This window comes from Elephas maximus, chromosome 4, assembly GCF_024166365.1.
Source record: "Elephas maximus indicus isolate mEleMax1 chromosome 4, mEleMax1 primary haplotype, whole genome shotgun sequence".
In the NCBI taxonomy this organism is placed as follows: Eukaryota; Metazoa; Chordata; class Mammalia; order Proboscidea; family Elephantidae; genus Elephas; species Elephas maximus.
The window spans coordinates 117,424,823-117,452,779 of NC_064822.1; the positions used below are offsets into that span (position 1 = coordinate 117,424,823).

The 27,957-nt window shown below is 50.8% G+C and overlaps 3 protein-coding genes across 15 annotated transcripts; 1 reads left to right on the forward strand and 2 right to left on the reverse strand.

Moving 5' to 3' along the window:
* Positions 1-40: 40 nt before the first annotated feature.
* Positions 41-4,015, reverse strand: DDIT3 (DNA damage inducible transcript 3). 5 transcript variants are annotated; one of them, XM_049883686.1, is made up of 4 exons: positions 3,907-4,015; positions 1,446-1,493; positions 560-717; positions 41-474 (listed from the first exon to the last, which is right to left on the reverse strand). In XM_049883686.1, the coding sequence occupies exons 3-4, from the start codon at positions 695-697 to the stop codon at positions 106-108; spliced, it is 507 nt and encodes a 168-aa protein (XP_049739643.1). In that variant the 5' UTR covers positions 698-717; positions 1,446-1,493; positions 3,907-4,015; the 3' UTR covers positions 41-105. The 5 variants fall into 5 exon arrangements, with proteins under 5 accessions (XP_049739643.1, XP_049739641.1, XP_049739639.1 ...); XM_049883684.1 differs by having other exon boundaries at positions 1,231-1,493; positions 3,907-3,958; XM_049883682.1 differs by having other exon boundaries at positions 1,446-4,013.
* Positions 4,016-4,072: 57 nt separating this feature from the next.
* MBD6 (methyl-CpG binding domain protein 6) lies at positions 4,073-13,413 on the forward strand. 9 transcript variants are annotated; one of them, XR_007517244.1, is made up of 15 exons: positions 5,997-6,276; positions 7,249-7,312; positions 7,506-7,642; positions 7,915-8,017; positions 8,144-8,306; positions 8,522-9,538; positions 9,716-10,377; positions 10,642-10,795; positions 10,978-11,147; positions 11,276-11,689; positions 11,777-11,844; positions 12,058-12,121; positions 12,278-12,526; positions 12,724-12,787; positions 13,053-13,413. XR_007517244.1 is itself a non-coding variant. In XM_049883676.1 (13 exons), exons 3-13 carry the CDS (start codon positions 7,530-7,532, stop codon positions 12,353-12,355), a joined length of 3,006 nt encoding a protein of 1,001 aa, XP_049739633.1. In that variant the 5' UTR covers positions 4,073-4,235; positions 7,249-7,312; positions 7,506-7,529; the 3' UTR covers positions 12,356-13,309. The 9 variants fall into 9 exon arrangements, 3 of the variants coding, with proteins under 3 accessions (XP_049739633.1, XP_049739632.1, XP_049739634.1); XR_007517245.1 differs by having other exon boundaries at positions 12,278-12,450; XR_007517243.1 differs by having other exon boundaries at positions 12,278-12,787.
* On the reverse strand, positions 13,407-27,923 carry DCTN2 (dynactin subunit 2). The gene is made up of 14 exons (XM_049883680.1): positions 27,723-27,923; positions 26,743-26,811; positions 18,116-18,212; positions 17,835-17,896; positions 17,424-17,522; positions 16,980-17,140; positions 16,632-16,782; positions 16,254-16,319; positions 16,002-16,040; positions 15,555-15,632; positions 15,390-15,461; positions 15,034-15,136; positions 14,825-14,916; positions 13,407-13,908 (listed from the first exon to the last, which is right to left on the reverse strand). Exons 1-14 carry the CDS (start codon positions 27,756-27,758, stop codon positions 13,822-13,824), a joined length of 1,212 nt encoding a protein of 403 aa, XP_049739637.1. The 5' UTR covers positions 27,759-27,923; the 3' UTR covers positions 13,407-13,821.
* Positions 27,924-27,957: the final 34 nt, after the last annotated feature.

Below are 27,957 nucleotides of genomic sequence, written 5' to 3' on the forward strand. Positions count from 1 at the left end.
ATATGAGGTGTTAAGGGTCACATTGGCACTGATAAGAACGTGGTCAGTAGCCACTTTTAGGAAAGGCAGGTAGTGGCCTGTCGGGGAAGTGATGGTCCCAACTGTTCATGCTTTGTGTAGGTTAACCATTCGGTCAATCAGAGCTCGGCGAGTTGCCTCTACTTCCCTTGTCAGGCGCTCAATTTCCTGCTTGAGCCGTTCATTCTCTTCAGCTAGCTGTGCCACTTTCCGTTCATTCTCCTGTTCTTTCTCTTTCACGCGTTGCTTCCCAGCCCGAGCTGGGGACTGGCCGCTCTGTTTCCGTTTCCTGGGTCGTCTTTGGTCTTCCTCTTCTTCTTCCTGAGCCAGGGAGCTCTGACTGGAATCTGGAGACTGAGGGCTCTGGGAGGTGCTTGTAACCTCTGCTGGTCCTGGTTCCTCAGTCAGCCAAGCCAGAGAAGCAGGGTCAAGAGTAGTGAAAGTTTTTGATTCTTCCTTCAAGGAAATGAAAGGTACAGTAGACGTTAGCTGAGAAGGGAAGGGCAACATTCCTTCCTAGCTTTAGGCTTAGCATTCTTACCTCCTCGTTTCTAGGGGGTGAGACATAGTTCCCCCCATTTTCATCTGAGGACAGGACCTCCTGCAGGTCCTCATACCAGGCTTCCAGCTCCCAGCTGGACAGTGTCCCAAAGGAGAAAGGCAATGACTCAGCTTCCATCTCTGCAGTTGGATCAGGCTCTGGAAAAGTACATATTTAGGATAGTGGAGGTAGGAAAAACAATCTCCACAAAGCAGTCAAAACAGTCTATACTAGAGATTAGCAAACTATGGCTGCCTGTCTGTTTTGTAAATAAAGTTTTATTGGAACACAGCTACATTCATTTACACATTGTTTATGGTTGCTCTTGTGCTATAAATGCAGAGATGAACAGTCGTGACAGAGACTTTATGGCTCTCTAAAATATTTACTATCTGGCCCTTGAAAATTTGCCAAGCCCTGGACTATACTAATATTCCCTCCTTGCTTTTGCCCAGCACTGGAAGAAACAAAGTGCCTGGATGTATGTTCTTATGGAATCCTAGTAGAAATTCTCAGCTTCCCTGTGAAACCCCATTGGTGGTTTCTAGGGGCATTTACCAGGGCCATCTGTGCTCCTTTCTTCTGTGTGGTCATCTTAGGCAGATAGTCCTTTGGGCCAGTCTAATCTTGATGGGGACTAAGGTGTTTCTTTGTTGGGTGTGACTACTCACTCGGCCAGCATTCAACGAGGACAGGTCCAAGAGCAGTGATTTTGTCACTTTGTGAGGAGCAGGCCAGGATGAACATGGCCCAACAGCAAAAGGTTGCTCAAACTAAAACCCTTTCTCCCCATCTTCTCTTTGTGTAACTTCTTAGGGTCTCAGCAAAGGAAGACTAAGCAGCATCTCTTACGGCTTGGTCTTGGGAAAGAGTTGGTTAAGTTTACCTGCTTTCAAGTGTGGTGGTGTATGAAGATACACTTCCTTCTGGAACACTGTGGGGGAACAAGAATAAATGTTGGTCATTTTTAGAAGGAGAAGGACCTGTTGCTTTAGTTTCATCTCCTGCCTCCTATTTGTCCTTCCTTACCTCCTGTCTTGTAGGATGTGGGAGCAGTTCTGGATAGTTAACGGTCCCTGCAGCCATTTCCAAGGACAAAGGAGAGCCCAACTTTCTTTTTATTTTTAGTTGCTGACATTTGTAGTCCTGATTACATAATAGCAAAGCCCTGGCCAATTAAGCTTTCTCTAAATTCAAGGAGACCTAAAACTTGCCAGGGTAAGGACTGGACCACAGGTCAAGTGGCATTTTCATAGTTCCATTTCCACACTGACATCCTCCAAATGTACACTTCCAGTCTAGACCTCTCCTGAAACCTCTAACTTTAGCTATCTGCCTACCTGCCATCTCCTTTCAGATGTCTAACAAGCACAGCAAACTTAATATATTTGAAGCAAACTCCTGGTTATCTTCCTCATCTCAGTAAATGACAGTCCCAGTTGCTTAAGCCAAAAACTTTGGTATCATCCTTGACTCTTCTCAACCCCCTCAATCCAATCCAAACCATCAGCAAAATCTCTTAACCTTCAAAAAAAATCTGGAATCTGAACACTTATCATTTCCATTGTTTCCAGTCTAGATCAAATTACCATCACCTCTCCCCTGGATTACTGCAGGTTTCCCAGTTTCTGCTCTTGCCACCTCTTCCCAAGACTATTCAACAATACAGCTGCCAGAGTGAGCCTTTTAAAACTTAAACCAGGCCTATCAAACTCACCAATGACTTCCTATTTCATGCATACTAAAGGCTAAAGTCTTTAAAATGGTTTACAATGCCCTATGTAATCTGTTCCTCCTCTGGCCCTAATTTCTCACCTCATCTACTACTCTCCCTTTTGCTCACTCTAATCCATCCAACTGGCCTTCTTTTGTCCCCTAAAGACACCAGGTATGTTCCCACTTTAGGGCCTCCACCCTTGATGTTCCCTGTGGGAAGCCCTTCCAGATATCTGCATAGCTGCCTGCTTTACCTCCTTTAGGTCTTTCACGTTAGTAAGGTAATCCCTGACCATTCTATACAAAACTGTAACGCCCACCCTGAGCATTCTCTATTTTTTTCCCTCTAGTTTTTCCATGGCACTTTTGTTAACTGTGCCTCCCACTCTGAGAGCACAGATTTTTTTTTTTCAGTGATGTGCCCTGGGCCCCAAACTGTGCCTGGCACATAGTATGTACTTGTTTAGTGTTAAGAAATAATGGGTAAATTCCCTCCAATCTCTATAATAAGAAACCAGTTGCCATCGAGTGGTTTCTGATTCATGGTGACCCTTTGGGGTTGGGCTTTCAATGGTGGTTTTTTCAGATCACCAGGCCTTTCTTCCATGCTACCTCTGGGTGAACTGGAACCTCCAACCTTTCGGTTAGCAGAGGAGCATGTTAACCGTTTATACCACTCAGGGACTCCATCTCTCTTACAGGGAATGGAAGACTAAGCCCAGAGTAAGAGCGTTAGCTGCCTATCCCTGAGGACTGGAGATGCAATATCACCCTGAGTGTTTCTCTGCAGGGCTGTTCTCCCTGGGGAACTCTCCTTTGCCTTCCAGTGTGTGGGATATGGCTTTCATCAGCAGTGGTGCCTTAGGCTAGAGGACCGGAGAGCCAAACAGGGGGCTGGCCTGATGCAATGGTTACAAGGAGAATGGTTGGGAGGGGGGTGGGGGCGGGCAGGGGCCAATCCCAGGGGAAGAACAATACACTGGGGAGGCCTCAAATTGCTTCCCACACTTAAAGAGATCTAGGCTGCTCTCTTCTGCAGGAAGCCCAGGGTCCTCTGGAGAAAAAGGAAAACCCATCTCCTCTCCCTGTCTATCCCTACCCCTTCTGCCAGAGGCTTCTGTCAATTTCCTTAAGGTTCTCCTTAAGGTGGAGGATCTAGGAGTACCAGACACCGAAGTAGCCAAGCTGGCCCCAAGATGTGGCTGGGACGGGACTGAGGGTGGGGTAAGGCCGCTGGTGGCCAAGCAGCGGTGGTGGCAACAGCAGAGGTTACCCAAGCTTCTCGGCGCCGGGGTGTGTACAGCTGCCCCAGCTCCCACTGGAAGGCCTAACTAGGAGGCCTGGGGTCAGCAATCTGAGATAATGAGTTTCCTGATGGCAGCCAGCGTCCCTTCACCCAACAGCACAGAACACGGCCTGTGATCCGGACCGGAGTGGGGTGACGTCGTTCGGAGGAAGAGGGGTCTGTAAGTACCCTACAGAATGAAAAAGGGATTTTCCCCATTCCTCCCACCGAGGTCACTACATTATGGAGGAAGTGGGGCCACATCCTAAAAAGCTGATGCCCCCACTTTGACAGGATAACCTTCGAGGACGGGAGGGTAAAGGGTAGGTGGGGAGGCAGTACTGACCTTTCTTCTCAGATTCCGGCTCTGACTTTGGCTCTGTCGCTGCCACCCGCTCATCTTCAACATGATCTTCTTTAAGCCTTAGACTCAAGCCTCTGACCTCGGCCGAGAGCCGAGCAGAGATCTTTTAACATGGCCTTGCCCTCCTCTCAGGGGCGGGACCCAAAAGCCTACCAATCAGAAAACGGCACGCCGGCATTGGCCCCGCCTCATCCTCTACATCCGCCACTCAGGAGACCCCCACGGAACCTCCCCCTTCGCTCCCTCCCGCTTGGGGTCAACGTAGTGTTGGACCCGGAAGTGGCATCCGGTCACGAGGCTTCGCCGAGGAGGTGGGTGAATCATGCGCGCGCGCGGAGAGGAGTGCTGGAGGGGGGAGGGGAGGGAAGGGGGCGGGGATGATGCAATGTTTGGCAAACGGGGTCTGTGCGCGCACGCGCAGGGGACAACGAGGGTGGTGGGAGGTGCGCGAGGGGGAGGGGGTGGAAAGGGGAGAAGAGAGGGCGGGGCGCCAGCTCCCGGCTCCCAACGGCCCCAACGGCTATGAACCGTGGCTGCTTGTCGGCTGCCTATAGACCGTTCTGCGTGTGCGAAGCCTCACTGCAGCTCGTCTCCCTCACAAGCTGTGGTTCCGCCGAGCCTTAGCCCCCGTTTTATTTCCTCCATAAGGGATCTGCATTTTCGTTCGCCCTCTCCTAGCTAATGGGCACATTAGGCCTTTTGAACCTCCCTCCTTTGACAGTCTCCATCCACTCCCTAGGACTTCCTTCTTAAAGGGATCTCTTTTAGCCCCCTAACTCCCCCAAAAAGGGGCGGTGATACTTGAATCTCTCTGGTAGTCACCTTCAGCTTCTCTCAGGAGAGCACCCTGGACTTTATCTTTGTGAAGTTTCTGATGAACCCTCAACATGCCAGAATTCGTGTTCTTTGCCCAATGCACCGGATTCTCAACCGTTTCCCCACATATCTTCCCCCAAGACTCTCTTGTGCCCTTCACCAAAGACCAAGACCCGCCCTTTTCACAAAGCCACACAGCAAGTCCTGTGACCTCCACTGCTGTTAGGAGCGGGACACAGGCTCCTGCCCCCAAGGTGTTTGGAGTTGTGACCTACAGTAGAGCTTTGGGACATGTGAGTGCACTTGAGCGCATGACTGCCCTGGGCTGGCATGTCAGAAGTCCAGATTCCAGCCTCAGCTGCTCCTCACTTGTCCAGGGATCTTAGACCAGCCACCTAATCTCTCTATGCATTACTGTTCTTGTTTGTAAATTAAAAATGAATTGTGAAGATAAAATGAGAGAACTATGAACTTGGAGGCAGTGTGAACAAAAGTAAAAAGCACCATGTAAAATGCAAGATATTTTTCTTATACCATTAAGTAAAAAACAGAGGCTATGTGGTGGCCTGTGGTGGCCTGTTACATATCCTGGCATACCCTCATAGGCGCAGCCAGAGTTTGTCTAATTAGAAACTATCACAAGGCCGGCTGTGATTGGATAGCAGGCTTAGGTGGTGGTCTGGCAGTGACAGGTTCTTGGCCAGGCTGCTCCATCTCTCCAGATGTCCATTTCCCCTTCTGTAAATGGGGGTGGGCATGGTGTGTATGGGCTAGACCAGATGGTCTCTCCTGGCCCAGACAGACCAGGTTGTCAGTGACAGGCAGAGGTCATGTGACTTGACAGACCCGAGGTCGTGTTGTGACATGTTGACCTGGGGAGGCGGGTCAAGTCCCAGCACACTACCCGGGAAGCCTTTGGGGCGGGGCAGGACAAGTCGCGACTTTCATCTTTTGGGGCGGGCCCCTCCCGGCCCTGGCATTCCTGGCTCCCCAGTAGACTGTGGCTTTGGAGGGGCCCTTCCCCGGAGAGGGCGGGGATTGGCCCACCGGTGGCCTGGGAAGAGGCACAGATCCTTCCGCGGAGCACGGAGAGGGGGGGCCGCGTGGGGTGTTTGTTCTCTTGGGGATTAATGGGGGGTTGTGGGGGAGGGGTAGGCGCGCTCCCGCATGCGCACTGCCGCCCCTCCTGTTGGCTCGTCGTTGTCCACTGGGCGGGGGCCCGGCCCCGCCCCTCTCCCGTCCGGGCAGCGGCGGCGGCGGCGGTGGCGGCAGCGGCGGCGGCAGCGGCGGCGGTGGCGGCTGCAGCAGCTTGCGCGGTGCCTTCTGGGAACGGAATCCCCAGGGCTGCCCCTGGCCCCCATGGCGCATGCGCCGGAGGCCGCTCGGTGATCCGCGGCGGCGGCGGCGGCGCTTCCTGCTAGGACCGGCTGGGGCCATACCGGAGGCTCGGGCTCCACCGACCCTCCTCCCACTCCCTCCCACTCACCCTCTGGGCCGCAACTGCGCAGGGCGGGGCCGGCCGAACCATGGGCCGCGGTGAGTGCGGGGCCCGGCCCCCCCTGCCCCTCCCCCTACTCTCTCCTCCAGTCCCTACCCTCTGCCCCCTCCGCGTCCTTTCGGCCCCTTTACCCGGCCTCATCCTCACTCCCCCGCCCTCACCTGCCCCCGCCGTTTCTCTCTCGCTGCCTGACTTCTGCCTTCTTCACCTCCCTCTCCTCAGTGCTTCGCCCACCCTCCGCCCGTCCTCTCCCCAAGTTCCTTCCTACTTCGTGCGCCTTCCCCTCCTCCCCAAGCTAAGGGAAGCAGGCAGGGGTGACAGGGCGCCTTGTTATGAGAGGGAAAGTTTGGAAGCCGCCAATGTGGTGTGGGAGTGACGGTGAGGTTGGGGGAGATCCTTGCACGTTTAAGGGGCGTCCCCACATATCGGAGGAGAGCCCCTCTTGGAGCTAATTTGAAGCCAGTGGGATGGGAGATTCTGAATCCCTTTGCCTTAGATTTTGGGGAAAATCAGAAGCTTCTCAGGATCCTGGGAGAAGACCCAAATGAACTAGATCAATGATCGTCTAAAGAGCAGGCATGGGGGGAGTTCTGCTGGTACCACTCTAGGGGCAGTTAGGCAATTGCCCGGTAGCCTGCAGGGCAATCTGTACTTTTTATATGATCTTCCTGGGGGAGGGAACAGCAGGGGCCAGAGTTTCTGGGAAACTTCCTAGTAACCTGACATTATGGGAATGTGCCCACACTCTAGGTGGAGGTCTTTTGACCCTGATGGGACAAAGGGGCCTTGCTCTTCATAATTGTTAAGTTCCTGGGAGTTGGGGGTCTGGTCCTCTGGCCCCTAGGGACTAGGCTTGGAAAGGATGGTTATGGACTCAGCTAGCAGATCCTTGAGGTCTTTACAAGCAGTTATCCCACATTATTAAGGATCTTTCTTCCATTGAGAAAGCCCTGGACTGTGGTGCTCTCCTGCACTGGGCAGATTCCTGACACTCCCTTCTTGTGTTGCAGGTGTGGGCTAAGCAGGCGGCCCTGGCTTTATACTGGACCCCACAATGTTTGCAGAGATGTTCAGGTAGCCATGGTGGTATGACAGAGGGTTTTCTCTTATTCTCCCTCCCAGCTCTCTGAGGGTTTCCTCTTGCCACACTAGCTCTTCCCCTGGGTTCTCTTGGGTCTTGGACAACCTTTGCCTTCTTGGAGTACTCCCTCAGGTACCCAACCCAGCTCAGTCCTCCTGGTGCCCACATGGATGTCTGTGTTATCAGGCACGTGGGAGCTGATTACACACAATGAATGGGGGCAATGAGAGCAGTGGAGCAGACAGAGCTGGAGGCCCTGTGGCCACATCTGTCCCCATTGGCTGGCAGCGCTGTGTTCGAGAGGGTGCTGTGCTCTACATCAGGTATGGATCTTCAGAGCTCCTCAAGTTCCATCACCCCAGACACAGCCGAGAACTCTGCTACTGTATTGCTCTCTTCTTCCTTCTTCAGTGTTTTTGCTCTCTGTATCTCTGGCCCTTTGAAACAGTTCTCTCTTTTTCTGTCTCTTCTCACATTTCTTACTCTCTGCCTTTCCTAGAAAGGTCTTTAACTTGACTTACAAACTGTCCTGTAGGGGTGTTTCCCGATTCAATGTCAACTAACTGTATATTCTCTTGACATTGTATCTTCTCAGCCCAAGTGGCACAGAGCTGTCTTCCTTGGAGCAAACCCGGAGCTACCTCCTCAGCGATGGGACCTGCAAGTGTGGTCTGGAGTGTCCACTCAATGTCCCCAAGGTCAGAGTGCTGAGGGGTGCCAGAGAATACAGGGATAAGCCTAGAAATTTGATGCAAATCATTGACCCTGGTAGTCTTTCTTACAGATTCCCCTCAGGGCCCCTGTCCATGCCTTCTACCTTATAGGTTTTCAACTTTGACCCTTTGGCCCCGGTGACCCCGGGTGGGGCTGGGGTGGGGCCAGCATCGGAGGAGGACATGACCAAGCTGTGCAACCACCGGCGGAAAGCCGTTGCTATGGCAACCCTGTACCGAAGCATGGAGACCACCTGCTCACACTCTTCTCCTGGTGAGTCTTCTTCACTTTACAGAAAGACTGAGGAAAATTTAAGGACCTGGATGGAGGAATTCTATGAGAGGGAACAAGGAAAAGGGCGGAGTGAAGCTTGGTGAAAGGAGGGGGCAGGGAGGCTAGGAACTTATGGGAGGTGGGACTGGAAAAGACAAAAGAAAGTTCTGGAAAGGGGAGCCTCAGGCTGATCCTTCATTTCTCGTTTATTGCAGGAGAGGGAGCAAGCCCCCAAATGTTCCACACTGTGTCCCCAGGGCCCCCCTCTGCCTGCCCTCCCTGTCGAGTCCCTCCTGCAGCTCCACTTAATGGGGGCCCTGGTTCCCTTCCCCCAGAACCACCCTCAGTTCCCCAGGCCTTCTCCTCTCTAGCAGGGCCCCGGGGGATCTTCCCAGTCCCTTCTGGGGGCAGCAGCAGCCCCCATTTCCTCCCAAGGGGCAATGCTCCCTCTCCAGCCCCACCTCCTCCACCTGCTATCAGCCTCAATGCTCCCTCATACAACTGGGGAGCTACCCTCCGATCCAGCCTGATGCCCCCTGACTTGGGCTCTCCTCCAGCCCCCCGTGTCTCCTCCTCACCACCTTCAGACCCTCCCTTCCACTGTAGTGATGCCTTAACATCCCCTCCCCTGCCCTCTAGCAATAATCTCCCTGGCCCCTCTGGTCCTGCCACTCAGCCACCAGTGTCTTCAGCCACTATGCACCTGCCCCTGGTCCTGGGACCCCTGGGAGGGGCCCCCACAGTGGAGGGGCCCGGGGCATCCCCCTTCCTTGCTAGCAGCCTACTCTCTGCAGCGGCCAAGGCACAGCACCCCCCGCTGACCCCTCCCAGCACTTTACAGGGCCGGAGGCCCCGTGCCCAGGCGCCTTCAGCCTCCCACTCATCACCCCATCCTTCTCAGCGTCGGCCCCGCCGACCCCCAACTGTATTGCGATTACTAGAAGGGGGAGGCCCTCAAACCCCTAGACGCAACCGTCCTCGGGCCCCTGCCCCTGCCCCCCAACCCTTTCCTCTTGCAGAGCCATCCCAACCAATTCTCCCTTCTGTGCTGTCCCTGCTGGGACTCCCCACCCCTGGCCCTTCCCACTCTGATGGAAGCTTTAACCTTTTGGGGTCAGATGCACACTTTCCTCCTCCCCCAACCCTCTCCTCAGGGAGCCCTCCCCAACCCAGGCACCCCATCCAGCCTTCCCTGCCTGGGACCACCAGTGGCAGCCTCAGCAGTGTGCCAGGTATGTGAGTGTCATGGAGCCCTTCCTCACTGTGGGTAGAAAGAGACAGCCAAGGCATTTAGGGGAGAGTTTAGAGAGTTCTTTGTTGGTTTTCTGGGTTGGTGGCAGGGTGGTTGGGTTCTTTGGATACTGTGAAAAAGAGCCTCCCTTGAGCCGAATCTCTCTCTTCCTTTGCAGGTGCCCCTGCCCCACCAGCTGCCTCCAAAGCCCCCCTAGTCCCCAGCCCTGTGCTTCAAAGCCCATCTGAAGGGCTTGGGATGGGGGTGGGCCCAGCCTGCCCTCTGCCTTCCCTAGCTGGTGGGGAGGCCTTTCCTTTCCCCAGCCCTGAGCAGGGCCTGGCGCTGAGTGGAGCTGGCTTCCCAGGGATGCTGGGCGCCTTGCCTCTCCCTCTGAGTCTGGGGCAGCCCCCACCGTCTCCATTGCTCAGCCACAGTTTATTTGGCATGCTGGCTGGCGGAGGGGGACAACCTCCCCCTGAGCCCCTGCTGCCCCCACCAGGAGGACCTGGCCCTCCCCTAGCCCCAGGCGAGCCCGAAGGGCCTTCGCTTTTGGTGGCTTCCTTGCTTCCACCACCTGCCTCAGACCTTCTCCCACCCCCTTCAGCACCCCCTAGCAACCTCCTTGCCTCTTTCCTGCCCCTCTTGGCCCTGGGCCCTACAGCTGGGGATGGGGAGGGATCTGCAGATGGAGCCGGGGGTCCAAGTGGGGAGCCATTTTCAGGTTTGGGAGACCTGCCCCCCCTCCTTTTTCCCCCACTTTCAGCCCCCCCTACCCTCATAGCTTTAAATTCTGCGCTGCTGGCTGCCAGCCTGGATCCCCCCTCGGGGACGCCCCCCCAGGTGAGGATAGAGGGTGAGTGGGTGGGACAGAACAACAGGTAGAATCAGAGATGGGAACTGGGAATCAAAGGCTTTTGGTTTTAGGTGTGAGCTCTTCCTCAGGGACTTTGGGGAAGTTCTTGGCTGGGGGTAGGAACCCGGTCTGTGTTTAATAACCAATGGCCTACCTCCCGTTAGACTTCAGTGAGGTTGTATATGTGGAAGTACCATAAATCTGTTGAACACTTTACATATGTAAGTGCTACAACTATTCTTCCTCCTTAGTCCTGTGTCCTGAGTGCCCCCCAACCTGGACCACCTACCTCCAGTGTCACCACGGCAACTACTGACCTGGGGGCCTCCTCTCTGGGCAAGGCCCCCTCCAACTCAGGGAGACCCCCCCAACTTCTTAGCCCTCTGCTGAGTGCCAGCCTGCTGGGTGAGTCTGAGGGAAGACTTGGTGTGGAAGACAAGAAGGGAAGCAGTAAAAATTGGGAGTAGAGGACTGAATGGATTAGAAGAGAAAGTTTGTGGTCAGTGGATAAAGACTAGAGACAATAATAAGGTCTGTTCAGCCTAATTGGTTTGCCTGGGGAGACCCCTGACGTTGTAATTCAACAGGTGACCTGTCTTCACTAACCAGCAGCCCTGGAACCCTCTCCAGCCTGTTGCAGCCTCCTGGCCCTCTTCTCTCTGGCCAGTTGGGGTTGCAGCTCCTCCCTGGGGGGGGAGCTCCCCCACCCCTCTCAGAGGCTTCTAGCCCCCTAGCCTGCCTGCTACAGAGTCTCCAGGTGAGGGTATGGATGTGTGTGTTTGTCAGAGAATTTCTTCCCAGACTGGAAATTGCTTTTGGTGGCTTTCTGAGTTACATTAGCATAGGGATTGTGATTGAAATCAAGATTTTCTTTTTTGCCTCCAGCTCCCTCCAGAGCAGTCAGAAGCCCCCTGTCTGCCCCCTGAGAGCCCCACCTCAGCCCTTGAACCGGAGCCTGCCAGGCCTCCCCTCAGTGCCTTAGCCCCACCCCATGGTTCTCCTGACCCCCCAGTCCCTGAGCTGCTCACTGGGAGGGGGTCAGGAAAACGGGGCCGGCGGGGAGGAGGGGGACTTAGGGGCATTAATGGTGAGGCCAGGTCAGGCCGGGGCCGAAAGCCTGGGAGCCGGAGGGAGCCTGGCCGGCTGGCCCTTAAATGGGGAGCACGTGGTGGCTTCAATGGACAAATGGAACGGTCCCCAAGAAGGACCCACCACTGGCAACATAATGGGGAGCTGGCTGAAGGGGGTGCTGAGCCCAAGGATCCACCCCCTCCTGGGCCCTATTCTGAGGAGCTTAAGGTAAGTGCAGTGATACGGGCGTGGGCTGAAGGGCTCTGAGGAAAGGCTGGGGCCATGGTGCCATTTTCTTACTTTTCCCACACACAGTCCATCTTTTCTCAGGTGCCCCCTGGGGTAGTCAGAAAGTCTCGTCGTGGCAGGAGGAGAAAGTACAAGTGAGTGTTGGGTCTACCACAACCCTGGCCTCTCCCCAATTTTTATGATTATAGAAATGTTCCAAGTGATTTTCAAACTAGGGCAGGTACTTATTTGATATGAATAAGGACAGTATACCTTTACAATTCAAATGTAGAAAGTTTCCCACCCAAACCCTGAAATCCATCTGGTCTGAGGAAGGTGTCCCTGATCATCTGTGCTCCTTATTGCAGCCCTACCCGAAACAGCAATAGCTCTCGCCAGGACGTTACCTTGGAACCCAGCCCCACAACTCGAGTAAGTGTGGGTTAGTATGTGTGTGTGGCCTATACACGGGAGTGTGGGTATATAAGGGATGGGGCAGGAGGAAAGGAGGGTTAGAGGGAAGAGGAAGAAAAAAGGGACTTCCCGATACCCAGCTGTTTGATCACTTCTATCTCTCCTCTTATATAGGCGGCTGTCCCTCTGCCTCCACCACGGGCCCGCCCTGGCCGTCCTGCCAAAAACAAGAGGAGGAAACTGGCCCCGTAGCAGCCATACCTGGAGCTGGATCTGACCCTGATTGGGGAGAGCTGAGTGCTGAGCCTTGGGAGAGCCTGCCAGCCACCTGCACCTGTGGACAGTGGGTGGGGGCACTACTCCTCACTCAGAGCACAAATGCAACCGCTTCCCCTACAATCCCATCCTGAGCCATTGCAAGGGGTAGGGAAGCTTACCCCCCCCCCCCCCGCCCCAAAGCCATGTCACTGAAAAGGCCTGGGGAGGGGGTGGTATATGGCCCTCTCCCTACCAGGCGCTAAGGGGAACACCCCCTTCCCCAGGTCTTTATTTGTTTAAGTTATTTTTGCACAAATGACTCTTTTATATTTAATTCGACTTCATTGCCTCCCTTTTTAAAGCCAGCAGGCTCAGTTTACAAACCTGTGAGCTACTGTTGGCTGCTGCCCTCCTTCCCAGTGAAAGGTACAAAGCAATAAGCATCATGCATTCTCCCCTCACCCCTGAACACCCCTCTGGCTCTGGCTCTGGCTCAGGTTGCTCAAAGCACAGATCCCCTCTTACCCCTATCCCCAGGTTTGAAACACATAGCCTCATTTTAAGGTATAGCCAGGTTCCCTCACTTTCCTCTGGGATTATAAAAATGGGGTAAGGGGGCAAAGAGAGCCCTCTGGGCCTCTCCTCCCATACACACTACACTGCCCCTTCTCCCCCCCATCAAAACGCTCAGAGACGTTGTGATGATGCGACTGAGGATTATGCAACGTGGTCCAACCGGAGCGGCCAGCACGACCAGCTGTCCAGGGGCTGCCTCCTGCCTTTTCTTTTGTAAAGACAAGACCCTCGGGAGTTTTAATTCTGTTTTGTACTTGCCCTGTGGGGCTTCCACTGCTTTTCTATGGGAGACACTCTTAATTTAACAGATGAGAATATTTTGAAATTCTGGCTCTGGCTCTGTACTCTTTTTTTTTTTTCCCCCTCTTAGTTCTTTGGTGAGAACAGGTTACAATATAAATCCTCCTCTTGTGGTAGAGTGGCTTAGACCACCTATTAAGCCTGTGAATGTGTCTATGTCTCAGTGCTGCCTCTTCCCCAGGAAAAGCAGAGGTCACACAGAGTACAACAGCATTTAATGGTCAGAAACAGTTGTACAGTATTACAGTCAGCCACAAAAGCTGTTCTGGAGGGCAGAACCAAACCCTTCCCCACACCAGGCAAAGTAGTAGTGGACATGAGTCGGCATGGGCTAGGCCCAAGGCCTCATTCTTGGGGCTTGAGGGAAGACCACTATATCAAATATCCCCCAGTTGGAATTCTGTATTCAGTAGGGTAGGAGTATAAACCCCACATGCAAGAAGAACCCCTTGCCCCCAGTGTCAAATGGGATGGGATGCAAGAATTATACTTAAGAGGAAACCACTGCAGGGACAGCCCTATGTAAGCTGTTAACAGAGTTCAAGGGGTAGGGAATCCCCCTGGTCCCCATCTCCCAAAAGTGCTCACTTTCCCAGCCTCTTCATCCGGTCATCAATGCTGGCAAAGTTCCTCTCGACTGTGGCCAGATTTTCACGCATGGTCGTCTGCACCTAGAAAGTGACAGAGTGGTTTGACTTTGTTGGGTCCTGGTGCTCAAGGCCACCTGGATGAAGACCTGAAGAAATTCGCTGAGAGGAGAAGAGGAAGCAGCATAGCTTATGAGGCCCAGAGGGGGGATGTTTACGGCAGTAGTTTTAAAACTCTTTGGAGTACCATGGAACTAGCTCAGGAAGAAGCAGCGTTCAAAGAATTCCCATCCTGACTTTAACCAGTACAGTTCATCTGTTTATGTGATAGAGGACCAAGTAAAATTCTGTTGAAATGACGGTTTTACCGGTTCAAGATTTTTAGAAAATTGCTCTAAAAGAAGGAAATTCCATTACATCAAGTATTTTACATATATTTTCATTTACCTTGATGGTCCAGTGCTTCTGGTGTCTTGACTTTAAAGCCCCCTCCAGCACTGAGAACAGTGCCTCCAACAGAAATTGAGGCCGGTCATGGCTAAGGAATGAAGCTGAGGCTCTCTGCCCACCCATGGTCAGAAAGGAAGTAGCAGAACCAGGTTGGAGCCTGGTCCCTGATTTCAAAGCCTTAATTCATTCCAGGGTAGAAAGGAGCACCTGGGTGAGGACCCCAGGGAGAGTAAAGCTGAGACTACAGAGGGAAAGGGTAGGCTTTACAGGAAAAGCTGGTGCTTATTTAACCCCAAAATTTGGCCATATTATTTTGCCTAATCCACGTAACTGAGTGAGACAGGTGTAATCTACAGAAAGGAAGAAGGAAGTTCATAATGTTAAGTCATCAAATGTCCCATAACCACTGAGTGATAGCGTAGAAACTCAAGCCCAAACCATGCCAGACCAGCAGGCTACAAAATGGCCTAAGGCAGAACCTTATGAAAGGAAGTTGGAGAAGCTAGTCTGTGCTGGAGAAAGGAGGTGGCAGATCAGTCAAGGGACACACCTGGGTCAAGAGAGTGGTATTGTCCTTGAGGGAACTAGCAATCATCTGTTGGGTGGTATCCAAGTGTGTCAGGAGCTGACCAAACTGCATGGCTACAAAAGAAGGTAAGAAAGGTATGGTTAAAACTAGAATCTGAGACTAAAAAGGGAGGAGAACCAAAGTTGTCCACTTTTCAGTTCCTCTTAGCACTCCTGGCAGCTGCCTCCCACCTTGCTCGTGCAACTGTTTGATGGTGATGAGTCTCTGCACCAGCTCAGGAAGGGTGGAGGCGATAGGGTTCCAGCGCTGTATGGTTTCATATAGCTGGTGCACCTGGAGGGACATGACAGGGCACAGAGGGGGATGGCTGAGGTTTTCTGTGAAGTAGAGCTGTTACTTCACTGGGGTGGGGAAGTAGTCAGTGGGCACAAGGAAGCACTGCCCCTTCTCAGCTGTAACAGCTGATGAAGATAGGGACCTGAGGATTCAGTGTGCTCCCATGCTTTGGTATTACTACCAAGGATGACTTGGATAATATGAGGGAGCAGGAAGGGGTAGGTGGATGGGGTAAAGGTGTATTCCTGACCTTACTTTGTGTATCTGCATCCTCTACAGAGGCTTTATGCTTGGCAATCTCATTCACCTTTCCCAGGACACTCTGAAAGCACAGATTTTAAGATTAGGGGTGAGGGCATCCAGGGCTTCCAAAGTCCCAAACTACCCACAATCCAGGTTGCCCTCCACTTAATACCTGTAGCCGAGCCTCCACTTGGTCCAAAACTGCAAGGTCCAGGGCGCTCACCTTTGCTTGCAACAGCTCTACTGTCTCCTGGAGGTGGGACAAGCTTCATGAAGGGGGAAGGATCAGACTAGAAAGAGTCCCACGATATCCCATTACAGTTAATTAATATATAGCTGCTGTTGTTGGATACTGTCAATTCCAACTCACAGAGACTCTACGGGACAGGGGAGAACTGCCCCCTAGGGTTTCCAAGGCTGTACTTTTTACAGGAGCAGATCACCAGGCTCTTCTTCCCTACTGGTGCTACTGGAGCTACTGGTGGGTCGAACCAACCTTTTGGTTAGCAGCCAAGAGCTTAACCATTGTGCCACTAGCAGACCCAAAAGCAATTATCAAAGTAAAACCAATCCCAAAATTCCCTCATAATTCAAACATTCCAGTTCCTTCCATACTCACCATAAGACAGGCTCCCTGGAGACCTGCTGAAAGGGGATTCTGGTGGGGAAGGGAGGGAAGAAATCAGTGGCCTTTTTATCTTCATATGATGACCACATTCTCCCATCCTTTCTGGTTCTAGCTGACAACCCATTGGCTGACCCGTGTTAACTGCAACCCTTTCCTGACTCAGCCCAGGCTTATGCTGTGGACCATGGGCTCAGAGTGCAGGACCTGTCTGAGGCTCAGACTAAGTACAGGACAGCACCTGACCTGAGTATCCTGATCACAGCGTAGAGTTGCCTCCAGCTCTGTCAGTCGCTTCTCAAGTTCCGCAACCTAGAGGGAGGAAGGGGGTGAGATTTGCCATCTGCCTTCCTGCTGCTGCCATGGGAGGAATAAGATCCTGTTCTTCTCTGCTCGCTCACTCCGCCCCTGCCCCACCACCACTAAAGGGGCTCCTTTCCCTGGAACACATCTTAAAATCTTAACCAAGAGTAGGTAGGTGAGGAAAACATGGAGAGGATGAGAAGCTGTGGACAGAGCAGCATTCCTAGCACCCTCTTCCCAGGTATGCTTCCTTAGAGGGAGGCAGGAGAGTCTTCGGGACCAAGTACCCGCTCCCACCCCGCCCCAATACTACATACATACTTTGGCAGCTTGAGAGAATTTGTCCTGCTCAGGCCGAGAATGTAGTTCATAAGTGACAAGGCTGCTATCTGGAAGGGCCCCATTGGAGGTCTTTCCCCCTGAACCAGTGCCTTTGGTGTTCTTTGTTGCTTCCAGCTGCAGCAGCAGGCGCCTACATCAGGAGACCAAGTAGTAATACTATGACTTGAAGAAGGTGGATGAGCCCAGTCACTCTCTCACTTTCGCTTCCTAGTCAGCATTCAGGAACAGCTAGGCCCCTTTCCCCTTAGCATCTCTGTCAGTACCTGGCTGAGCCCCTCCCCTCCACAACCCAACCAGCAATGATTTCCCAACAATGGGGGCACCCACTTTGCCAGAGCCCCATCAGGGTCAGTGAGGTTGATCGCAGCATCTGGTCCCAGCAGCTTCTCCAGGTGGGAAGCAACCAACTGCTGCTTCAGGGCTGCCAGCTGTTTAGCCAGTACCACAGGGGTCAGCTTCTCCTCAGTGGCTGACTCCTTCACTGTTGTCTGGTATGAAAAGAGGTGGAGAGACAGTGGGGAGTGGGAAGAATGAATCAAGGGAAAAAAAGGATCAAGACCCTGAATGACAATTGTGGCTGAAAGTCACCTGATGGTCCTTAGCATAGTAGACTGTCAACCTGTAACACTGAAAGTAGAGGCATGTGTACTCCTAAACTCTAAGAAATCTCACCCCTATTCCGGGAGCCTAGGGAGTTCTTCTCCTGCTGGGAGTTCCAGGATCAATGACTGTTAAGTCAGCAGAAAGAGAAGAAAAAGAGTTTATAGTTACCTTGATTTTCTCAACTTCAGTCGTCAGCTCTTGGACCTCATGTAGTAGTCGCTGGTACTTTTGCTGGGGTGTCTCCTTTACTCCCAGGCCCTCTCCAAGCTAAGAAGCAAGCACACCGGGTGATGTTATACCTCTCACTACAGGAAGCCCCAAGAATTTATCCAAACTCTAAGTCTTACGGTATCATGACCAGAATCCACAACACCCTAGGATAGAGGAACTGAAGTAGCCAAAGGCCTATAGACTCCCCAGAACAAACAGGGGGCAGTGTTCTCAACTGCAGCCTGCTGGGTTCTGCAGGACCCTCGACCATAGACAAACTCAGATTCCCAACTGCGTCCCCTTATCTTCCTCCTAAGTGTCAGCTGGACGGAACTCCCACATCATCCCCTCAACACACACACAACAAACCATCTCATAGTCTCCAGATTCATATCCTGTCCTCTTGGTTTTTCCAATACGATCTGAGAAATCTGCCAGAGAAAAGAAAACAGAACTGAGAGCCTGATTGCTTAGATCAGGGAAGCCCAGGAAGAAATTGATGGTTTTAGGTCAGTATAAGGGCTTTCACAAGTGATCTCCACGAGGGAGCCTTTCCTGAAAACAAAAGTCACTAAAACCTGAGGACAGGAAGCCACTTCTCATGCTTGCCCTTCAGGCTTCTTCCCACCCAACTTCTAGCCCAGTCTCACCAAGTCCCTTTGTCCCCACTCTCTTGTCCTTGAACTTGTCATAGGCAGCATTGGGATTGACAATGATGTGCTCCACGCTTGTGCTCGTCAGCTCCTCCTGCAGGAATAGGTGATTCAGACCAGGGGCAGAATTATTCCCACCCTAGAGCTTCCCATACCCCACAAAATCCTCAATCCTTAGGAGACTGGGTCCTATTTTCCAATGGGAAAGAAGGGCAGCTCCATTTCAAGCTGCCAACCCAGGCTCAACCTAGGAAACGGAAGCTTCCTGATAAATTTGGAGTCTCAGTTGTATAAATATTAACACCCTGATTCAACTGGGAACAGAGGCAGCATAACCTCCCCACCCACTCTGTACATAAGTCTCCCCATCCCCCACCCCATCCAACTGGGCCCTCCCAAAGTTTTCTGGCACACACCATGCACTCTAGGCAAAAAACCAACCTGACCTCTTTTAACCTCCCCCTCCCGAAAGCAAATCTCCTTGGTGGCTGAGGAAATCCACTTTAAAGCTAACCTCCCATCCCTGCTGGAGGGAAAGAGGAGAAAAGGCAGACAATCAATCAGGCCAATAATCTGAGGGTGAATATTAGGACTTTAAACCTTCTAAAGGGAGGACACCAGCTCTCAGATAAAGAAGTAAGGGTAGCAAAGGGCCTGACCAACAGCCCAGTAATGAGGCTGCTGTGAGGCCAGAGAATTCAGGGGATAAGGAGAAGAGGCAGGGATTACTGGATTATTATTATTATTTTGGATTATTTTTAAAGGGACATCTTAAAAGAAGTACAGGCATTATCTATTTGCCAGGAGCACCTTGGGCAGGGGCTATGTGCAGCCCTGTAACGCAGACAGCTCAGCATCTTTTCAAACAGAAGCTGCAGCACCTGCCCCTTCTCCCTGACCCTCCGCTGTGCACCAAGCACTGAAGCATTTCCAAAGACAGGGGGACACGATAGAAGAAAGTGAAAGAGACTTCACCCTAGAAATTGAAGCAGAGAGGTTCCCCTCTTACTAGATATATACTTTCTGTCCACAGACTCCAATAAGTACACCAAGGCTGGGCACTTCAGACTGCATGTTCTTCCTTCAACTGTCAGAAGCCCAAGAGCTCTCACTACAGTACTGAAGGTAGGGAGAGGGAGACCGAGGAATCCTTTTCTGTTGGAAATCGTATCTCTGCCTTCTACAGCTGTTGTTAGTTGCCATCAAGTCGATTCCGACTCATGGCGACCCCATGTGTTACAAAACAGAACTGCTCCATAGTAGAAAGGCAAAATAAGTCTTCTTTCCTTCGACTAGGGCCATGACTGCACATTAGAATCACTTGGAAAATGTTAAAAAAAAAAAAAAAAAAGGGTGGTGGGGGGTGGGAGGAAGAAGGGACAAGGAAATAAAGGCCTAGGCTCTCCTCTGTAGATTCTGACTTATTGTTCTGGGGTAGGGCCAGCACACTAGGCTGGTTTAAGGAGCTACCCAGATGATTCTAAAATGCAGCCAGGCCTGAGAACCTCTGCCTTGTGGGGTAAGGGGGAGGGTAGATGGCCATAAGGAAAAAGAGCAGCAGACAGAAGGAGGCCTCATCCTTCATATTTGCTCTCCTATTTTGAGGAGGAATCAATGTGAGTGGCAGCTTCAAAAATAAGCAGAGAAAGGAAATGAGGAGAAAATATTAACTTTGATCTTTAGCTCTTCTTCAGGATGTGCTGGGCAGAGGGGCAATAGCTAAAGATCAAGGGATAATATAAGGGCTCAATGTCCCACATGCAAGTGCCCATTGGCAACTGAGTCCCAAATTATTATCTTTAGCCTTCTCTGAGCACCCACCAGCCCAATAACTGTGGTCTTTGGCCTCCACTCTGTGTTCATCTGAGGACTCATGCTCAGGATAGACAACCATCTTCCCTTAAGCTCACACTCAAGAACATGCTATGCCTCACTGTGAGAACCAATCACATTGGCCAATTAATGCCAGTGAGGTAGAAATCCATGTAAACAAACAAAAACAAAACTTTCTTAAAAAACACCAGTGGGAGGCATAACCTTCAGACCGAGAAATTAAACAACTCGTAACCCAGTTTATTGGGTTAGCCCCATTTGTTAAGCCTGTGGTATGGGCCAGGCACTGTCCAGATGAGAACATACTTTCTTATTTACTTTCCTAAAAAAAAAAACCTACGGCCATCGACTCAATTCCGACTCATAGTGACGCTATGCAACAGAATAGAACTGCCCCATAGAGTTTCCAAGGAGCGCTTAGTGGATTCAAACTGCTGACCTCTTGGTTAGCAGCTGTAGCACTTAACCACGACACCACCAGGGTTTCCACCTTCCTAAATAGGGAACAAAAAACCAAACCAAACCTACTGCCGTCAAGTCGATTCCGACTCATGGCAGCCCCATGTGTTACACAGGAGAACTGAGCTCTATAGTGTTTTTTTTGGCTGTAATCTTTACAGAGGCATATCAGCAGGCCTTTCTTCCACAGTGCTGCTAGGTGAATACGAACTACCAACCTTTTGGTTAGTAGTTCAGGGACCTTAAAAAGAGAAGGGACCTTAAGTAGGGAAAGGGTGGAGTAAAAACGGGCAAACAAAGAAGATGAATTTCAGAGGTTCTGGACAGTAACGGGAATGGGCAGCACTTTCATCCAATTATTCCCTGCTGCAGGAGGACATCCGGGGTCAGGAGGGCTGCCCAACGGTGGCATCCTCTTGGAGCCTCTCTGAGGATGTGGCCCCAGAAGACTCAGGTGGGCAGAACACACTAGTCCTCCAGTGGCACCTATTCTGCCAGTGTCTAGATCTGGGGCATGGGCTGGGGGCAGTGTCATTATAGTGATTTGTGAGATGAAAAAGAGGGATGAGAGATTTAGTGAAGACAAAAAGACAGAGAAATCACTGCCCATTACAGCACCCCGTTAAAAAAGCAGATGAAAGGTCAAGCTTCTTACCAGCTCCTTGCGGTTTCCCCAGAGGTGAAAAAATCAAAAGAGTTAAAAGGAAAGGGAGTGGGGGATGGGGTGAGGGAGGGAAAAAAAAGACAAAATTGTTATTAGCAAATTGTCACATGCACTACATGATAGTCTTCAAACACGCCGCACCACAGGGCCCCTGGGGAGCCTAGCAACATTTTTGGACCGAGAAATTTCCACTGGGGTCACCACATACCCCAAGAGAAAGGGGTGGCAGTGAGGATGTCATAAAGCTTCACTGTTAGTGACAGCAATTTAGGATCATCTGAGAATTAGTAGTTAGATGTTACAAGCTAGTGGCATGGGTAGGAAAGTGCGAGAATAGAAGGCTGAGGTGGGAAGGAAGCTGTAGAGATGGCAGGAAGCTGCAGAGATGATAAAATATGAAGCAGAGGTTATGGAGATTCTGAGGACCTGTAGCTCACTGAGGGTCCATAATTCTCAAGGGGGGGCTCCCCTTACTCGGTCATGGCCCAAGTCTTCCTGTCTCCTGGTTTCTCTAGTTTTGAGAGAATTAAATATCTGGATAGCAGAATCAGTCACAATGAGGGTGGAAAAATGCACATATTCATATGGGTGGTCTGATTTCACTTTAGGTTAGGCAGAATATGTCAGATACAGATGGAGAGTTTAAGGAAACATGAAGTACCTAATTCCAGCCTCATTCTTATTTCTTGCTGCCAGAGGAGAGGCAAAACCTGCTCCTTCATGCACCCTGGCCTATTGGTATCCATCCTGAACTGCTGACCTCACCCCGCAGCTCTGCTTTCTGCCATGATGTGCTGGTACAAAGAGTCCAGGGGACACCAAGATTTACAGCCACTACCCCATGTGGAGCATGTTTCTTCAACCCTCAGTTCAAAAGATTCACAGGGGCTGGAGGGTAGACAAGGGTAAAGGGTGAGAATATTCCAAAGAGGACTTATTTTAGTCCAGGCCACATAGATAAGGCTCCCATTTCCAAGCAAGGCTGCTAAAGAACTGCCAGGAAGGAGAATCCAATTGTATACCTGGCCTCTCCAGGAACTCTCTTGATGGGCAGATGAAAATATAAGAGGGTTGCGGATGTTTGCGCCTAAGAAAATCCATGGTGGGATAAAGACAATGCTATTTCCTGTCTCAGAGAGTTAAGTCACAGATACACCTGAACCTCAACCTCTCCATTCCCTGTCTAATATCAGGGTCCAGCCCAGCCAAGACTCCTCCTTCAGTCCAAGGTAGAGGTGGCTCCAGGTCTAATACTCTAGGCTGAGATGTCTCTACACAGAATGAGCAGCTGGGTGTAAGGACTCATAGGTGTACACGTGTGAACACATGATAAGAGACAGACACTTTGTACCTTTCTCTTACTTGCCACACCAAGCTAAAGCCAGTTTGGGAGAAACTCAAGAAGAGGGAGGACCATGGGCCATGAGTTAAAGTTCAAATCATACGGAATAAACAAAACAGATGAGGGCAGAAAATCAAAGACAAGGAAAAGTGGCATATTAGTTTGTAAACAGTATATACCACCTCCAGGTCTGTGGGAGTATTTTATGCATAATTCCTGTAACCTGGAGCAGTAAAGTCACCACAGAAACCTAGTACACCACAGTTACCTTGACTGGAAAATCCCAGGTGCCCTGATCGTAGGTATCAGCTTACCTGGTACATGATTCCCAGTCCCTCTCACTAATGGACTTCCAGACTCCCCAGGGCTGTGTGGCTAAGTGGCTACGCCTCAAAGGACAAGACCTGAGGTTCGAAATCAGACAGAGGAGGCCACTGCTGCTCTCTGAGCCTGTTCTGGCTCTGTGCCAAAGCTGCAGCCAGGGGGGCTTCAGAACCATGATGACAAGGAAGATGGATAATGCTGTAGAATAAAACTGTCCAGGATGGATCCACATATGTGGACCATCCATTAATTCTCAAGGAGGGGTTCAGAAGCAGAGAGACTTGTGAAGTACAAATAATCCAAATTATTTTTATATTAAAACTGCATACAACACCGGCCCCCTCCCCCTTTTCTCTAAAGGCTTAGCATAAGGGGGATATCAAAATGAGTTTTTTCCTATGGATAATCCACACACAGCTAACAAGTCATGACTGTGGTTGTTCCTCACCCTAGAATAACTAAAAGTCAGTCCTTTTCACTTAATTCCATTCTACTATGAGGAGGAGAAAGGCAAGTCCCTTCTAACTCTTGCCCCTAAATGCCTCACGTCCAAAAGCATTCATAGCCTCCATGTTTCCATCCCATCCTTCATCGGACAGTTTTATTTTGCAGATCTCGCACTGGGGAGAGACAATAATTCATGGATCAGAGTTGTACTTCTATACTTGATTAATTATCTTTAAACATGAGGCCAGCAGGCCCCAGAGTGACCCAACTAGGGAATCATTGGAATTTAAAACTATTAACCACAAAAGCACAGTGGCACAGCATTGCATGCAAGATGGCAGATGAAAAAATAACATGCAGAAAAGAAGCATTGAATGGTCTTACTTGTGCAAACTAGTGTCCAGGCAAGGTGGTGAGAAGGGAGGATGGGGGAAGCATTAGGAAAAACTCAGATAAGTTCAAGTGCGCCAACTGTCAATGAACACAATCAAGCATACTCTATGATACCCCAGAGTCTAAGCAAGAGCACCTACTGTTTATCTCAGGCTGCTGGTGTCCAGCACTATTGACTGTTTCAAGAATGGAAGCCTCCGTCAGGGCCCCACCAAGCTCTGGCTAGGTCATTTTTCCCCTTTCACATGGCACTGGGGGGCAGTGATGCCATAAGCAGAGAAACTCAATTCTGTTTTGAGTGAGGTTTTTTTTTAAACTTACTACCATTGCTCCAGTGGTTCAAAAGCCATGAGCAGAATGCCACACAGACCCAAGGCAGGCTGTGGGCCCAGGAGACACAGAATACCATTTGGGAATTAGCTTTCCTGACCAGGCATTTTAAGAAAATTCTCCAAACAAGCCCATCACCTCAATCAATCTGGGAGTGTCTAAAATGAGAAAGGAAATCCTTCCAGACAGAGGAAGAAAGGGCTGGCCTGCTCAGTTTTTTGCTCTATTCCTGTTTTGGAATATTTTACTTCCTGTTAAAATTGTTTTAAAGGAGTAGTAGGAAAATCAGGATCATCTATAATGACATTAAAATTGCCTATTATTTTCTCCCTTATTCTTCCCCACTGTGAGAACTGAAAAATTTCATGCATAAGTTAAAGTAGCAATTAAAATCTTTAAGGATATTAGAGAACATCATATCCTTCAGGAGCCCAATTTCTTCCAAAGTGGAGGGATCAGAGGAAGGTGGTTTAATGACTGTTAGGGTCAATGCTACCCGACTATTCCTTTAAATAAAAATCTGACACCTTCCGAAAGATTCCACAAGGACCTGGTCATACTGAATATCTCCAGGGAAGGGAACTAAGTGGTGGCGGGCAGGGATGGGAGGGGCTTTTCACTATACAGACTTCAATCTTTTGTTCTATGTGCATATATTACCTATTCTAAAAATTAAAAAAAAAAGTTGAAAATAATCTGGAGGCTAGGCAGAGAATGCTGTTGCCAGGGGCTAATAAGGCTGACTGAAAACCGCTGATTTAGCCACAAAAATGGTTATGTGCACTTGTCATGTGTTCTAGGTCTTGGCAAGGTACATAAGGGGATAGGCTGCTGGTGAGAATCCAGGCCTCATGGGCATGAGATCTTTGGACAGTCTAAGGACAACCCACTGCTCCTTGAGTTGCACATATACGTCAGTATTAAGTGCAGCAGCAGAGCCATTACTCAGCTGACTTCCTGAAAGCTGCTCTCCTAATGCCCATAGGGACATTCAGGGGCCAGAGATATTAGCTGACACCAGGAAACATCTCAGCCCTGAGGGCTTCTGGAGCAGCTGAAGGTTCCCCGCCCCACTTACTCCTCCCTAGTGATAGAGAGCCACTTAGCTGAGCCTTAGGTGATGGACGCAACTGGATTCCTCCTGTGCTCACCATCCCACTCCTAAGCACTGCTATACCAGCATCCTGGGCAACATGCCACAAGAAATGAAGACTCATGGTATCCTCTCTCCCCATCAGCCACCCCACTAGACACTACTAAAATAGGCTGCTCTGGCTCAGTGGGGACAAACAGCCAATCAGAGATGCACATTTAGGCTCTTCCATGCCTAGAATGGTTGTCATCTTCTTTTTATTAAGAGATGTCCCAGTTGCTTCAAAAGGAAAATTGCAACTTTTTTTTTTTTTTTCTGGTCTAAAAAGGGGACTGCTTTGATACTGCCTTTTTTTTTTTTTTTTCAGTCATGGACAAAGTTACAAAGTTCCATTCATTATCTTACCATGAAGGCTTGATAATTTTTAGGCAGAGGCTTAGGACAGAATTGAGCAGTCTGTGAACCGTGGCAGTACAGTGAAGTCCTCAGCATCTATATCCCTATCCTGTGAGGCCAGAGGCAGCTTCCTAATAAGATACCTCTTAGAATGACAGGTGCACACCCCGGTCCTTGGGCAACAACATTATTCTGCATTGATCTCCAGATACTCAAGCTTGGGGGACAGCCTGACATGCCAGCAGATACAGAAGCCACAAAGACACACCACTGAGAGGGGACAGGGAAGGTGTTCCCCACAAAGTAGGAACCACTTCCACATGGGGGAATCAAATAAGGAATAAGTGAGTACGCCAAGCCATACATTATAAGCCAGCAACCAGCGTTCCCCAGAACTAACCAGCCCACAGATACAGCCACAGGACTCACAGACACGCGTATTAAGCTTGTTCCCTCTGACTCCTGATAACACCTTCACTCAGATCTCACACCATTAACGTGACTTCAGCCCAGGTCTGGAAATAATAGAACCTGAAACATATCTTGTAAGATATGCTAATGGATCTTTGCCCACCTTGGCACTTACATACCGAGTTTCTACTATGTTGATTTTCATTCACTCAATTTTGTTTTTTTCTTCCCTGCTTCCTAACTCCCCTATTAGTCTGGGGGCTTCCTGAGTGCAGGAACATTTCTTCCTTCCTCTGCACTGCACAAAAATCAGCACACAAGCAAGACATCCAGTCAACAATGCTAAGTAGTCCCCCTCCTGGTTCAAATATGTCCATAGCTAGCTAATTCCTTCCTCCTCAGTCCCCTTTCTCTCTCTAAAATCTCCAAATCATTTTCTTACTCTTTGCCCAATGGGTACTAAACATTCCTATAAAATAGTCCTCTATACTTCAAAGTCTAGCTCTTGGTAGGGTCTTGGTAGGATACTGAAGTGAAATACTTTACGAAATAAAAGGCCTAGTCCTAACCTCAAGTGTTGTAAGTGTTCAGGCTTCATGATTTATTACCATGGGCTAGAACCCATGAGCCTAACTAAGTCTCTAGCCCCAACCTAACTGTTTTTGAGATAATCTAATTTGATTAAAAAGGCCCAAGGATCAGGGTTTTGCAAGTAGGTCTTCTTGGTTATATTTCCACTGACCTCTTTTTCCTGGCATTACTTATTGGTGGCTGTAGGCCCAGTGAGGCCTTTGCAAGTCCTGCAACCTACATACCACCTAGGCTGGGGTTGGCATACCCACTTATTGCTGTGACTCGCCAAAGAAGGGAAAGGCCCTGCCTGGGAAAGATACATCAGAGTCCAGAAGAGTCCTGAGGCAGCACGGTCTTACCGCATCAAACTCCGCTTGATCATCCTCAGGTAGGTCACTGGTTTCATAAACATCTGGCTCGTTCCTGGCCTGCAGGCAGAAGCAGTGATCACCAGACCTCACCACCCAGCATATCCACCAACACCCCTTCCTCCATTCCACTTGAACAAACAGAAAAGGCAGGCTGTGATGCCAGGATCCTGTCCTTTCTCTTCCACCTGTCCCTAACAGCATGTCAGTTCCCCATGACTCAGTGGGGTGGGGATGACAGAGGGGACAACTGGGACCTGATTGTAAATGGTATGTACTGATGACAAAGATGTTACTCATTACTCTGAATCTGAAGGCTGGGGGAGCACGTCCTTGGCAATCATATCACAAGTAGGTGAGGGCTATCCTTGAATTAGGCCCGGAGCACCACTACCCCGGCACAAGGGTTAAGCATGAGTCGGGACCAAGGTCCTGTGATCCAACCCCTACCCGGAAAATACAGACAGAGCCGCACAAAGAGGGAACACGCAGGCATGTGCATGGGGGAAGGGAGGGGCAGATTCCCGGGGGACAGAGTTCCACCTCTGACACAAGAAAAGTTCTGCCACCCTAATCTCTTCCTTGGCAGGGTGAAGGCCATCACCAAGTATCCTGTTGTGTGTGTTCTGGGGTGGCGTGAGAGGTGGGGGGTTTATAGGGAGATTTGGGACAGCACGGGAGGTGTTGACACTGGTGGTAACACTAGGGCACAAGTGGTAACGACCAGCAACGACTTCGGGGCCGGGGAGCCGGCGCCTGCCGGGAAGGGGGTCTGGTGCGCCGTCCGACGGCCCAGCTCAGTCGGATAGAAGGAGTCCGGAAGGTGCTGCGGCCGGTCTCGGAGCGAGGGGAACGCGTCCTTGGGGCGGAGGAGGGGCTTCAGGCGGGAGGGGTTCGGGTTGGTGTCTGTTGGGGGTCCTAGGGTGGTCGGGGGCGCGGTCCTGGGAAGCCGTAGCCAGCCCTGTACTCACAATGCCGGGAAGGTCGGCGTATTTAGGGTCCGCCATGGCGGCGGCGAGGCGGGGTGGGGGGACCGGGGCCTCAGTAGAGCCGGGGCCGGTGTTCAGGTAGGGGAGAGGATGAGTCCGGGTCCCGGGCTAAGACGGCGGCAAAGGGAGCGGCGCAGGAGGCGGAGGAGCCGGAGGTCTCGCGACAGGAGTAGCACAGCAGAAGGGTAAAACAAAAGTCGCGAGAATAGCCTGATGC

What these genes read in the sequence shown, in the direction of transcription:
- DDIT3 (XM_049883682.1), bottom strand. Translation starts at nt 1,560, where the DNA reads ATGAAACTAAAGCAACAGGTCCTTCTCCTTCTAAAAATGACCAACATT. An exon ending in ACCACCACACTTGAAAGCAG is followed by an intron (nt 718 to 1,445) that starts GTAAACTTAACC and finishes GTACTTTTCCAG; the next exon opens with AGCCTGATCCAACTGCAGAG. An exon ending in CACCCCCTAGAAACGAGGAG is followed by an intron (nt 475 to 559) that starts GTAAGAATGCTA and finishes ATTTCCTTGAAG; the next exon opens with GAAGAATCAAAAACTTTCAC.
- MBD6 (XM_049883676.1), top strand. Translation starts at nt 7,530, where the DNA reads ATGAATGGGGGCAATGAGAGCAGTGGAGCAGACAGAGCTGGAGGCCCT. An exon ending in CTGCTCACACTCTTCTCCTG is followed by an intron (nt 8,307 to 8,521) that starts GTGAGTCTTCTT and finishes CGTTTATTGCAG; the next exon opens with GAGAGGGAGCAAGCCCCCAA. An exon ending in AACCCAGCCCCACAACTCGA is followed by an intron (nt 12,122 to 12,277) that starts GTAAGTGTGGGT and finishes CCTCTTATATAG; the next exon opens with GCGGCTGTCCCTCTGCCTCC.
- DCTN2 (XM_049883680.1), bottom strand. Translation starts at nt 27,758, where the DNA reads ATGGCGGACCCTAAATACGCCGACCTTCCCGGCATT. An exon ending in AGTGGGGACAAAGGGACTTG is followed by an intron (nt 17,897 to 18,115) that starts GTGAGACTGGGC and finishes TTTCTCTGGCAG; the next exon opens with ATTTCTCAGATCGTATTGGA. An exon ending in AAGTGGAGGCTCGGCTACAG is followed by an intron (nt 15,462 to 15,554) that starts GTATTAAGTGGA and finishes CTGTGCTTTCAG; the next exon opens with AGTGTCCTGGGAAAGGTGAA.